The sequence below is a fragment of the Haemaphysalis longicornis genome, unplaced genomic scaffold (assembly GCF_048455015.1).
Source record: "Haemaphysalis longicornis isolate Haplotype H1 unplaced genomic scaffold, Haemaphysalis longicornis Haplotype H1 scaffold_7, whole genome shotgun sequence".
Lineage (NCBI taxonomy): Eukaryota > Metazoa > Arthropoda > Arachnida > Ixodida > Ixodidae > Haemaphysalis > Haemaphysalis longicornis.
Window position 1 is genome coordinate 60365345 of NW_027526422.1, and position 13660 is coordinate 60379004.

At 47.3% G+C, this 13660-nt stretch overlaps 1 protein-coding gene across 2 annotated transcripts in view; it reads left to right on the forward strand.

Moving 5' to 3' along the window:
* The first annotated feature begins 5616 nt into the window (after nt 1–5616).
* The window catches only part of Rdgb (retinal degeneration B), a 72936-nt gene continuing 64892 nt past the window's right edge, over nt 5617–13660 (forward strand). For both annotated transcript variants that reach the window (XM_077677505.1, XM_077677506.1), the window contains exons 1-2: nt 5617–5987; nt 11722–11854. In XM_077677505.1, the coding sequence (XP_077533631.1) occupies nt 5910–5987; nt 11722–11854 (211 nt within the window). In that variant the 5' untranslated portion in view covers nt 5617–5909. The remainder of the gene's footprint in view (nt 5988–11721; nt 11855–13660) is intronic.

Sequence of the window (13660 nt, forward strand, 5' to 3'; positions counted from 1 at the left end):
GAACGAACCGGCGAATAATATAAAAATGCGGACGATAATAACCCAATTCCGACATATGTCGCACGTAATTGTATTTGGAGGTAAAATAAACATCGGCTGCGCCGCACTCCCTTCACTCCTTCATTTAGAATTCTTCAACGTTAAGGATGTAACGGAAAAGAGACGATAGAGGGACGAATTTCCGTCCTCTAACGAAATTGCGGGTTCGTTCCCTGCTCTCTTCTTTTCCCTTCCTGTGCACGTGGATGGACATCCGGGTAAGAACCAGCAACAACGACTCTGTTTGCAGTCTGATTTTTTGCGAACCAGTCTTTTCGCAGACTGGCGCGGTGTCGTTCATGCAGAAAAACAGCGGATGAGAAAAACCACGTCGCAACACTACGTACCGTATTTTCTAGCGTATAACCCGCGCCAAAAATTTAAGTGGAAAAGTAGGGGTGCGGATAATATGCGGGGTTTTTCCTTTATTGCAGCTTCACGGCAATGTTCCTTGTGCCGTGAAGCTCCGACGCAGTAACACTGACTAAGCCTTCTATGGTAGCGATTGCGCAAAACATACAAGGACAAGGAAGAAAAAACAAGGATGAGCGCACTCTTAACAACTGAATTTTATTAGTGAGTTGCGACTTTCGCGTTACAGTCAGTGTATTCTACTTGCTAAATATACGCTCTTTCTGTCTACATAGTATGTGATGTCTTGCTTGAGCAGTAGCTTGGTGCAGTCTTTCCTGTATCAAATGTGCGGGCAATACACGAGGATTTTTTTTTTCTTTTCCGGCGGGCCAAAAGGGGGGGGGGGGGGGGGTGCGGATTATCTGCAGGGGTGGGTTATACGCGCAAAAATACGGTAACTCAGCGACGTACTCAGGGATAACCGATGCTCTCGCATTTACACACGCCATAAGGATCGCTTAGGCGCACCCATAGTTTTCTTTACACACCCGTACTGCGTGATGGTCGTACACAATTTCTCACCGTCGAAACTTACGGACGCTGCTTCGGGCGGCACATGCGTACATTGCCACGCACGCAGTAAAGCCACGAACACCTGAAAAGCGCTCTACCCGTGGCGAACCTTAAGCCGCAGGGCAATCTCTCGCAAAAAAAAAGGGTGTTGCGCAGTTAATATCCTTTCTCAAACGTACCCTAGCGGAAGCCGACGTCGGTCTTTATTGAAAATGCCCCAGATTTCGTGTACGAGGGATAATAGCGAGCAAGAACGGTATGCTTTGAGAGAAAACAATCAGTGTCATAATTGCCGTCTTCATCATCGTCATTCCCGAAAAACTGCGACCACCCTACAAAAAATCTTGGATCCGCTCTTGCGTTCACGTCATGGTTGAAAACAAGACACATCTTTGACACCGGGGTTCTCGCTGAAAACAAAACGAATGCAGTCAGGCGCCGCAAAGATAAATCTGCCTCTTTAACCATTTTTGCTTTTAGCAAACTGTGCGTTCGTTTGCGCTCAAAGCTTTCATTGTCAAATTTTATGGTATATTTTGCTTATATATTCAAGATAGGTGACAGCACTCATCTGGTTACCTAAAAGTGGAATAAGAATGATTTTGCCTAAATGAACTTCAGTCCGCCGAGGCAAAAAGAAAAAAAAAAAAAAGAACGCCGTGGAATGGCGGTGCCCTCGCCTTTTTAAGACGAATCGTTTCGGGGAAGTGGAAGCGCAAAAACGTCATAACAGCTGTCATTAGTGTAAGAAGAGCTGCGCACGCACGCACACGCACGCACGCACACACACACACACACACACACACACACACACACACACACACACACACACACGCACACACACACACACACACACACACGCACACACACACGCACACACACACACACACGCACACACACACACACACACACACACACACCAACACGCACACACACGCACGCACACACACACGCACACACACACGCACACACACACACACACACACACACACACACACACACACACACACACACACACACACACACACACACACACACACACACACACACACACACACACACACACACACACACACACACACACACACACACATGCGCCTGAGGGTGGGTTTGCAGGCCTCTAGCTGGGCCTGCAGAACCGCCCTCGGGTTCCTCTCGAAGAGAACAGGGTGAAAATTGCGGCTGCGGGAGGCTCACCGCACCGATCAGATACAGCGCTTGAAGATAACAGCGACGGGGCGTGCGACTCTCCGTCGAATCGATGCCTGCAAACTCCGGATTTGCAGCCAATCCCCAACCTGTGATTAACCAGCAAGGACTGCATACGTTCCGGCAGAGCCTCGACCTTCACCGGGTGGGTGCACTAACGACATCACATGTTGCCCAAAAGATTTCAACCATGCATTCGTTCACGCCCGCGATCCTTTCTTTCGTTCCTCGTGCTCCGACAGCACAACCGTGCACGTACTAAGCGGCCTGTATGAGCAGCGCGCATTATACCTCTCCCGCAAGACATGGGTAGCCAACGCACAACATCCTTACGCGCACATTTGACACATAAAAAGTTCCATTTTCTGATTTCATCTGCACCCTCCACCTCCCTCACCCCCCCCCCCCCCCGGAAAAAAAAATGAAGAGACATCAGGTTGTGTCATGGATAGAGACAACGGGAAGAATAGACAACGATCGTGAGCTTCCAGACCACACGCTTTGAGTTTCCACGCATGATTTATCATGACCGGAGCTCGTCACTAAAAATATTGGCAACACAGTCCACTCACGCTAAGAAGCACCTTGGGTTTGTCTTAGTACATTTTATATCTTTTTTTTTCTCGGTTCGTTGAGAGTTTATTATCACTGTCAACGTCAATGCCTGCATTGTAAGCCAAGAGATGCTTCAATCTGAACATTTCCGCTCATCTCGACCTTAACGACGGACGCGCTCGACAATAACATGTTCGCGGATCAGTGCTTCGCGTTTAAAATCTTTCAGGTGTCAACCGCTCAGCGTAAGCGGGTTAGTTGGGTCAAAGCCTCCAACCTTGGTCGAGGACTTCGTTTCTAAGTGTTGTACGTAGAATATATACGGCTGCCTGAAAGATGCAAGAAGCCCGACTGACCTAGAACTCACCCACGTCGCAGATGCAAGAAAAGAACACAGGCAACGTTCTACCAGCGTATTCGCTCTGCCCGATCAGTTTACGGATACAAACACTACATGTCTTCCTATTAATACCAAGGCGCTATGACTTCATCGATTCAAGGAGCCCCCGCCATCACAAAAATCTAAGCTAACTGCAAATACTACAGTTAAAGCTGGATGTAACGAACCTCTATGCAACGAATTCCTGGATTTAACGAAGTTTTTTCAATTCCCCATTTCCACCTTAATTGAAGCCCATGTGTTTGCGATTTCTATGTAACGAAGGAGTTGCGACGGTTAACCTGGATGTAACGAATTCGCTACGCTGACGAGTCAAGGTTTCTTGCCCTTTTCCTGAAAAATCGGCTGGCGAAATGCACTAATTTAACGAATTGCGCCCGCACCGCAATCTCTCGTGCGTTTCCACGTGTGAGTGCAATTTTGGTTAGGTGCTAGGCCTGCCTGTCGGCGTGTAGTCGCGTGTGTCCCCCGATATCTCTGGTATGGCTTCGTGGATGGTTTCTGCTGCCTGAATGCGAAAAGATTTGTCTTTTCAAGACAATAAGCTCGCAATTTTAAATGCCGTCTCCGCCGGCGAGAAAGAAGGACTTCACCGCACGGTACAGTGTCCCAGTTAGCATCCCTTCAACAACTTTGACTGCAGAAAAGAGCATGAAGTTCGCGAAAAGGCGCCCTTTCAGCGTAAGTTTGGTTCTTGAAACGCGTTAAGGCACCTAAAAGTACCAGAAAGCAAAAAATGGTACTTAGTTACGTTTATGAATTCGGCGGCCGTGTAGTAGTAGCAGCAAGCGCAAATCACGCAGTTTTTCAGCGTGAAATATATCCTTGAACAAGGGTGAGTTCAGCATCACTGATGCCTAGCATATCGGTTTCGCTTCTGCTTCATTCCCGCGAGCTTTACCTCGAAACCTGCATGTAACGAAAACCTGGATGTAGTGAAAAAAAACGCGAATTTTTGTCAACGTCGTTATATCCAGGTTTAACTGTATTACTGCTAAGAAACACTTTTCCCGAATGTTCGCACGGCGCCTAATCTACACCGCAGTTAATTCTACAAGCGCGTGGGAGCACCTTCGCCCTATGGCCTTCAGCCATAGGGGCCTCCGCTGATGATACAGCGGTCGATGGTGACGCAGACGCCCGGCCTGTTTACCTTCAATACAATTTAGCCGGAGACATATCCGCGGGCCGCCGTCAGCCCTCCTTTCCCGCTCCTACCCTTCTTTTTGTCCCCGGCCGACTAATGTTCTCTTTCTCTTAAATCAACCCCTCCGCGCGCATCTGCTCCTAGCAACCCGTCTCCTCCTCTTGGCGCTCCGAGATTGCAGCTTCTCTGTTAGGCACACAGGCTCAACGGCGAAGCCATTGCGCGGAAACCTACCTGGCGCGGGAGGAATTGCGCTCCTTTTTGTCATTCTTGTTTCTTTCGGCCCTAAAGATGGCTTCTCCCGTCAAACAAGATTTGCTCTACGCGCGTTCGCGTCGCGTAATTGCTTTGATGTTGCACTTTTGTACCGCTGCGTGCATCCCCTTTGTTTCATTTTTTTTTTTCGCTACTGGTTCCACGTACTCGGCCGTAGTCGCTACTCCGTACAGGCACCATGGAGCAGCGACACTTTCCTTGCTGCCTCAAACTTTCTTTTTCGTTAGTTCGTTTTGCTGCTTCGGTGCAAATGATGATTGCTTGCAAAGACAGCAGGTTTTATACACGTATATTACATCCTTTCGCGTGTTTGCCGAAATTGCGCACTCACTGTGTGACTTCTCGGCGATGTCATTTTTATATTATCACAATTTTTTCATCACTTTCTTCGTCACTAGGGTGCAAGAGCTTCAAATGAGCAAAGCCGTTTGAAGCTCTAACGCATAGGTATATGCGCCTTCAGGCCAAGATATTCTTGCTTGAAAAGTTTGCGTCGCGACTGGCCGACACTCGGCTTTTTTTTCGTTCTCTCATCTCTCCATCTCTCGCTCTTAGCCTGTACAGCGTTTTCACGCGCATGCATGCTTCTGGGATCACAGAATCATAGAATAGGTCAGAGGTCAGTGCCATTCATGCGTTCTCACCGTCCGTGCACCGTGCTCTTAAGTCCTCTCGCAGCTTTTGGAAATGCCATGCGCGGGTTTCCGAGTCAAACAACTATTTTTTCCTCCCTCCGTCGACCTGGGCTTAGTTTTCAAGCGCGTGCACATCTACATGACATAATGCCTGGAAGGTTGCAATCGAAGCTAGGTAAAAGAACCGTAAGAAGAGAGTTCGACACGCGTGAAAAATAAGGTGAGTGAGCTGGATAGCTCACCCCCAAATAAAAGATGGGGAAAAGTGGGGCGCGCGGGCCGCAAAACAAACACGTCAAAGCGCAAGAGCGATCTTTGCAGCCGATGCCGCGGCAACCTTTTAGTTGAAAATCCGGACCGACGTCACGTACTACGCTCTTGTGACGTCATTCTCTCGCGATGGTGTCCCCATCACGCGGGGGATCGGGTAACCAGGTGTCGCAGCTCGCGGCCATCGGAGCAGCAGCAGCAGCGGCAAGCAGCCAAACAAGCCGAGCGGCGTCGATTGCTCTATGCCGTCTTGTCGTATCAGCCGTGCGGAAAGATGCTACGACCGCCGTTCGTGTAGTGCTGGCATCGTCCGGTCGCCGTGACCATGGTGGCCGACCCGCTTCGTGAGCCGGCGATCGTCCGCGGGTCCCAGAGACTGCCCGGTCGGGATCCGTGAGGGCGGGAACCCTTTTGATTTCGGGTACCGCTCGACGGTCGAGCGCGGCCCAACATGTTGCTCAAGGAATACAGGATTCCGTTGCCACTCTCGGTGGAGGAGTATCGGGTGGCGCAGCTCTACATGATTGCTGTAAGTGTTTCATTCCGCCCGGTCTATTCACCTTTCTCTGGCTCGACGTCTTCACGATGCGCTAAGTCGGCGCTCACGTTGATGTCTGCCGTACACACCAACTGCGGTGTATCGGCCCATGGCCTTTTCGCGGCCGCCTGGCTACGCACGCGGGAAGTACAGTGCCGTATTCCCCCTCTCTGGTATATACGTTTGTGCTCTACGCTTGTTACTTGTCTGTGCGATATCGTTGATAGCGCGCGAGATAAACTCTGACCCACCGTCGCGCGAAACAGGAACGCAGGTAGGTTTCGTTATCGCTGCGGCGGCTTCACATCCCGCTCGTGCACTTATGTAATCGCGCTGTGGTACACGAAGAGCGCGGCGTTGCCATTTCTGTTTCGTATGGTCGTTTACGCTTTGCGATGAGTTCGTATCCGGGTCCCGCGCAGACCTAGCACCTAGCTGTCAAAACCGGGTGGCTGCGCGACACGGGCGGTTGGCCCGGAGTGATGAGCGGCATTTCCACCTGAGTTGAATGAATGTCTCGGCTGCTTAGCAAGCCGTGGCGTACACGCACAATGTCGTGCAGTTTCTTTTGCAAAGCAAACGGACACGCTCTTGCAATTTTCTCCTGTTCGTTCTTTTTTTCGATCGGCCCAAACTTCGGCCATTTAGTTGAGACCGGACAAACTCTGCATGCGGCTCATTTAATTTAGTCACGCTCAGATAGTGTTGCCAAGCGTGACCCTGCGCTTGTGAACCGCGACTTATTAATCTTGCCTTTGTTTGGCTTTTTCTCTCGTGTCTTAATCAACTTGTCAGGAGTTTACAATGGCAGCTGGTTCAGATCTCATCTCGGTGTGGTGGACTTGTTAAAAATCCTTGACCTTGGGAAGATATAAGGCCACGCGCCGAGATGACTATCTTTCCGTTCACCCGGTCATCCGCACAAGTGTTCACCAAGGACGCGTGTTGGCGGCGGCGTTGTTCTGTAAAAAGAACAAAAGAAGAGGTTGCTCTTTATACGATCCACGCACCAAACAGACGAGGCCCGTTTCCTGCCGAGCCGGCCGCAAGATAACGTAAACACGACAGTGCGTCTGCGCCGGAGCAAGGAGCGCCCTATCACGAACTTTCACATATGTCTCTCCCCTTAGAAGTTTCCGGTGAAATGCGCCAGACACCGAGAAAGTTTACAGTACGGACGAAAATAAGGCAGGGGTTAGTCTGCGGGCTCGGACTTTAAACAGACCTATTCTTGGAAGTGGTCAGAGTTAGGCTGGCCTGTGTCCAGGCTTCTTGGCAGTCTGCGAAAGGGTACTGTTGCTTCTTGTTCGTTTTGAACTGCTAGAAATATTACACCGTCCTTCTAATGTGAGAAGAAGTGTTTCTCTTAACCGTGGCATGCAGTTTTCACATTTGTGCACGTTTCTGTGTGCACAAATCCTACAAATCGTTTGCTGTCGTACAAAGCAATCAGTGTCCTGCGATAATGTGGCTACGGCATTGGGCTGCTGACTGTGAGGTATTCTTTCCCAGCAGTGGAGGTTACACTTTTAGCGGAGGTAAACCGTAAAAATCACCTTCGATGGTAGCTCAGTGGCTGAGATGTTGGGCTACTGAACCCAAGGATGATTCCAGCCGCGATTACCTTATTTCTGGTGGAAATGAAAAACAAAAACGCCCGTGTCAAGCTTTCAGCTCACATTAAAAAGATCCCCAGGTGGCCTAATTTAATCCAGAGCTCTCCACTAAGGCGTGCCTTGCAGCCCAGTTGTAGCTTTTGCGTTGTAAAACCCCGTAAATCAGATTGACACACAAGAATTCCTCTGTGTGTGAGATTTGGGATCACATTAAAAAAAAACCCGAAATGGTCTAAATTAATCCACAATACCCACTTCCCTTCTGCACTGGGGTGTGTGCCTCATAGATGACTTGCGGATTTTGTGCGCAACTTCGTCCCCAAATTTGGATTTGGGGACTTTTCCGTTTACTTTTCCGTTATGATCATTTGGTCATCATTCCATTATGATCATCATTCCATTACGATCATCATCATTCCGTTATGATCATTTGGTTCAACATGCTTCAGCTTTTGCAATGTGACTGATGCGAAAGCGTGCGTTGAAAAGGTACAAAGGAAGCAGTACATTGGTTATTCAGGTAACATACCCTTAATTGTTGCTTGAGCAAGCATGGCTCATGAAAAGTAGGCAAGTGGTATAACGGACTGAAATTGGACTTATGTAATCTGTAATCTTTATAATCTATATATATATATATATATATATATATATATATATATATATATATATATATATATATATATATATATATATTGGACTTATATATGACACGGTCTTTGCTTTGTTGGCTCATAAAGGAAGAGTAGGTTATTGAGATTGGTCTAGGACAGCGGTTCTCATGAAGCCATGGATATTCGGAGACCCCTTGTGGATGTGGCACTGATTAGAGACACTTCTTGCGAAGGGGGGAATATGTAAGCAAATTAACACAACTGGAGCATGGAACTGGTCACTTTAATTTACGGAAATACTCAGTAATTTCGTTTTGGACAGTTCATCAATACGTGGCTCAGTCGCACTTGAACAGAGTTGCACATACGAGCCACATTCAGCCTATTCCAGTTCTTGCTTTTTCAAGCATGCAAGCCTGGAAAAAGCATACTTGCATGTGCACATTGTAGAAAACTAACAGAAGCTCTGGAGTTATCCCACGGAGAAAAAGATCCCCAGGCAGTCAAAATTAATCCGGAGCCCTCCACTATGGCGCGCATCATCGCCTGAGTAGCGTCGGTGTGTTAAACCCTACTCTCAATCAATTATCCCATGGAAGAGGGGGAACATTTCTGCCATTAACCAAAATGTCTCAAGGCTCACCGTGACAGACGTAGTCTTCATCGCTGTGTTTTTTCTGGAGCTGCATCAACTCGGTCAATTTATCCCGGCTTCAAAAGGGGCCACAAGCATTGTTACTGGGGCAGATTCTGGGAAACAGTCCTTGATTCTGGGAAGTAATCCTCAAACTTAGTGTGCTCAGATGGGTCATGGTTGTGGCTCGGTCACTCGCAGCCTTCAAGATCAGTGAGCAGCTTGAAATGAGGAAAGTCGGCCCTTCTTACCTGGCTCAACCAACCTTCAAACCTTTTAACAACCAAGCTGTTCAAGCTTTCTTGTGTCTGTGCAGATCGTTAAAAGAAAACTATCATCATCAGCAAAGTGGAGAGGGGGAAATGCACAAGAAGTGTAAGGGGAAGTGGTGAGGAGGTAAGAAGCCCATGAGCTGAGCAGGCTTTTGGAGTGCACACCTCAAGAAAAAAATGCAGTTAGGGAGGTCCCGGAATCCAAACCCAGGGCCTTCATGCTGTCAAACTGGTAACCTAACCACTGGGCCACCCCCAAAGGCCTGATGGGTACAGGGTTAGCAGCTGTGGGGAACAATAACACGTGCAGCCAATTGGAAAGAGAAAAAAACGCTTCCTGTGGTCAAAATCAAACCTGGGTCCGTCATGTTACGAAACCGGCATCTATCCGATTTTGCTATCACATTCGGGGTGCGCAACATTTCCTTTGGAGTTGTAGCTAGGGTTGCCACCTTTGCCCGAAAAGAAAAACTGGCCCTTCGGAGGGGGGGGGGGGGATTTGGTATATATAGAATGAAAAAAAAAAAGACGCCATGTTGTTTTGACATGTAATACTATTTGATGTAGCATTTCCGTAGAGCAAAATTGACATAACACTTGTACTGAAATTGATTGAGATTTTGGTGTGCTGCTCTGAAAAGTAACCGCACTTGCTCACCACGACGGTGGAATTTAGTCTTGTTGTTCCTCTCTTTGGTTTCCCTCCATCTCAGGGAGCCCGCTCGCCCGCGCGTTTTCTCTACTCGCGTGTATTTGCGCAGATTGTCGGCACATTTATCGTCGTAGTTGCTGAATTGGTGCTTATAAAGCACCACAAAACAAGTAATCGTTGTACAATGGCCAAAAAACCGGCCAGTGACGGCCGGTTTTAGGCACGGACCAGCCACGGGCCAGCTGTCTAAAAAAACTGGTTGCACCGGTCCAAAACTGGGCAGGTGGTAACCCTAGTTGTAGCGTGGCCGTTCGCTTCGGACTCTGACAGTTGAAGTGGACTGGCTTCAGACTTCGGCAGTCTAAATTTCGGACTTTAGGAGGGCGGATTGTGGACTTTGCATTACTCAGTGTGCTTGGAGAAAGCTTCGCTTTTAGACCATTGTTCTCTTTAAGGAAAGAGAAGACCTAGGGAAAGCCAAGTTGAAGCTAGTGAAGACCACCAGCTCCGCTGTTTCCGCAGTCTTCGCGTCTCATTTGCGAAGGCGGCCCAATTTTTTACCAAAGCTCTTCTCTGGTTGTGGAAGAGGGAAGGGGGTAGATTAAAATGATCTTGTGCTCAGCAGTGAATGTGTCATGGCTGCCTGGATTCCTGAGGTTGGACAAGTTCCAATAAAGATTTTTTGTGGGCGAGGTAATCGCGGGCCCCAGAAACGGCTTCGCAAACGCCCTTGAGGAACCACTGGTCCAGGATGATGGAGGTTGATTCCAATGCAGAGCAGCCTGATCTGCGAAAGCTCCGGGTGCCTGTGCATCTGTTTTTCTCAGTGGGATGGTGGCACTAAAGCTGGAACACTTAATTGGTGTAATGCATTTTTTGTGCAGTGTCACAACACAAAAAGGGTTAACTTGCCTGCACTTTGGAATGGCTTGTTGTTCTTCAGTTTATTTTGTGGGGGGAGCACGAGATTCGCTGTGTTATTGTGGGCTGCGTGTGTGCTGGAAGCATGCAACATAATGTCCTGTGTTTTTGTGTTTTGGTCATGTGTTTACATGAAACCCTATTGACTAGATCAATATTGCAAAATGGATAGTACCTCCTGATAGATGAGAAAATTTGCGAACATTTTTGCGAGGATCGGACGGGGCTGAAATAAATGTTCCAGCAAGCAACTTTGTTCGTAGTAATTTAATGCGCAGTAAATGTTCAATACAGTGGTCAAACCATGTGCATGATCTGTGTACTACATTGTGTTGATTAATCCAGTGAACGCACCTTTTATTACAGTGTTATTTATTCTTTGCAATGTTTTACTTACATGTAAAAGATTGTTCGCTTGTAATCGCCAGGTTGTTGTAGTGACATGGAGCTTACTTTCCTCAAAATTGAAAACGCTTAAAAATTTGCAAGGTCGATAAAAAAATTCTTGGTCTGCGTTCATAAATGCAGTGCGAGATAACAACTCCTAATAGACTGAACAAGTTTTTGACTTTGATAAAAAGAAGCTGTTTATAAAGAGGGAACTTGATGGAAATACAGGTCGTTGAATGACGAGCTGAATAATTGGTATTGTGGGAAAACATGCAAGAACAATCATTTCGGATTTTAACACGCTGGATCCAAATGAAATAAATCTGGTCATGAGTGGCAAATCAACATGCTGTGACTGCATTCTTATGTCTCCTTGGGTAAATGGAAGGTTGACGAGATGGAAGTCAAGTTAAATTCTATGTGGCTTCGAGCGCTGGCTTTGTTTTGGGGTTATATTTCATCCTTCAAGCCGTTTTTACTGCGATCCCACTCCTCTGTGTGTATATAAAAGGAAAAAGTCGGGGTCAAATGTGATGTACGTTTCCTTAAAGCAGAGCATTATGTGCCTTGAGGTCTCTACTCTTTGCAGTGCTTGTCGCGTGACATTCGTGCCTTGGATCTCGCAGAAAAAAAGCCGTGAGGAGAGCAAAGGGGCTGGCAGCGGCGTTGAGATCCTGGTGAATGAACCTTACAGCGATGGCCCGGGAGGTTCGGGACAGTACACCCACAAGATTTACCACATTGGCAGCCACCTGCCAGGTCGGTTGGCTTCCCTTGGCTTTTTTTATTCTTCCTTGTTCTTTTAAAGGAACCGTGAAGACAAAATTAAAGTTGGTTTTATTCGAATGATTTGGTGTTTTATGGAGCCCTCAGTGCTTGTGCGACAACCAGTTAGGCTTTATTCACTGAGAAATTGAACAATTTTAAGCCAAAATTTCACTGCTCCCACCGCATCATGTGTTTCGGGATGTATCCAGGGCAATATAAGCCAACATAACCAGATCGCTTTCACCCCTTCAGCTCATTGTGAACAAGGCTCCCGTACGGGAGCCAAAATATCTGTTTTTTTAATTTTATAAACACTCATGGTCGGTGCCAGTTTTTAATTGATGTCATGCGTTTCCCTGTTTCTATCCAACTCTTGATTTTAGTCAGGGCAGGTTTATAAAACAAAAGTTAGTATGTTGACTAAGGCTGCTGCCTACTGCAAAAACGCATATTTTGGTAGCCTGTTTACCATCCCCCTTCATAGATGGCATTACAGTACCACTGATAAACGTTCTTTTTTTTTCTGGCCGTACTTGTATTTGGCTATTGTCACGCTTGATGGTAATCGTGTCGTGCAATATTGGGTATGACTCGACAGGAAGCGTCACGTAAGTGGCAGTGTCGCTTACGCCAGTGTTGTGTCAGACAAGTCCGATGCGCTCGATGGCTGTGCAGCGTCGGCTGGCATAGTTCGTGCTATATGCACTGGTGCTTCTGTGTTTACGTATTCATAACTTCTACTGCTTACCCACCATTCTTACTGCTATAAAAAGAATGTGCACTAAATTTAAGCACAAGTAGTTTGTTATGGAAGCAAGTAGTTTGTTATGGAAGCTTATAATCGCTGTTCAACCTGTCTAGTTAAATGTTTTGGATTTTGTCAGCCTCAGCTAATTGTAACAAACTGCCTATAATACCTCATAAGTTCAGTGCGAAAAAGTAGCTAGGGCGTTGCATGCCCGTTCCCAGTTTTCCTCATTGTGCAGCTTATCTGAGTGAAGTTTGCGGTAAAACTAGTGTCAGTGTTGTTCTACCGAGGCAATCTTTCAAATGAACCAAACCTGGCTGTTGTCTTCGTGGCCCCTTTAAGGGCTGTTGAACACTCACCTTTATACCTGACCCAAGCTCTGTCTGTATGTGCACCTCTTTTTTTAAAGCACTGACTGAGCCAGCATTTGTCTCTCTTTTGGTGCTTTTACTTGCAAAGACCATAAAAAAACCTAATTTGGCATTTTTTCGGCCTTAGGTGCCCTTGTGCCAGTAAAATGCACATAGTACTACTTTTAAGGGGCTAGTATTGGGTTATGTGTGGTTTCGTAGCAACTTTTATAAACACACCAGTGTGTTGACTTGCAACTAAAGCGTATTTCAAGGACTACAATATTAATGTACACACACAGGCATGGTCGTTGGCAGGATTTTTTCTTGAGGAGGGCAAACCCATTGAATCGTGAAGGAGAGAGAGGGGGCTGGAATGAGGGGGCAAGGGCTGGTGTGAGGTCGGGGTGGGGGGGGGGGGGGGGCCATGTGGCCGCTTGCACGCCCCATGCACACAGACTAAAAAATGGCTCTCCCCATTTCTTTCATCTTTGTCGCATTGTTAGCCATTAATGCATCCCAAGGTGGCCAGCTTTCTGCTTTTGTTCGATGTGCAGTGGGATAAGTGCACTACACTCCATAACCATGTATCATTTAGTTAGATTTTTTTGCCTTCAGAGAGGGGGATGCGTTACTCTGCTTCAGTGTAGCCACTGAACTGTGCCTGGGAGAGTTGAGCCCCGAAATTGCTGCACTTGC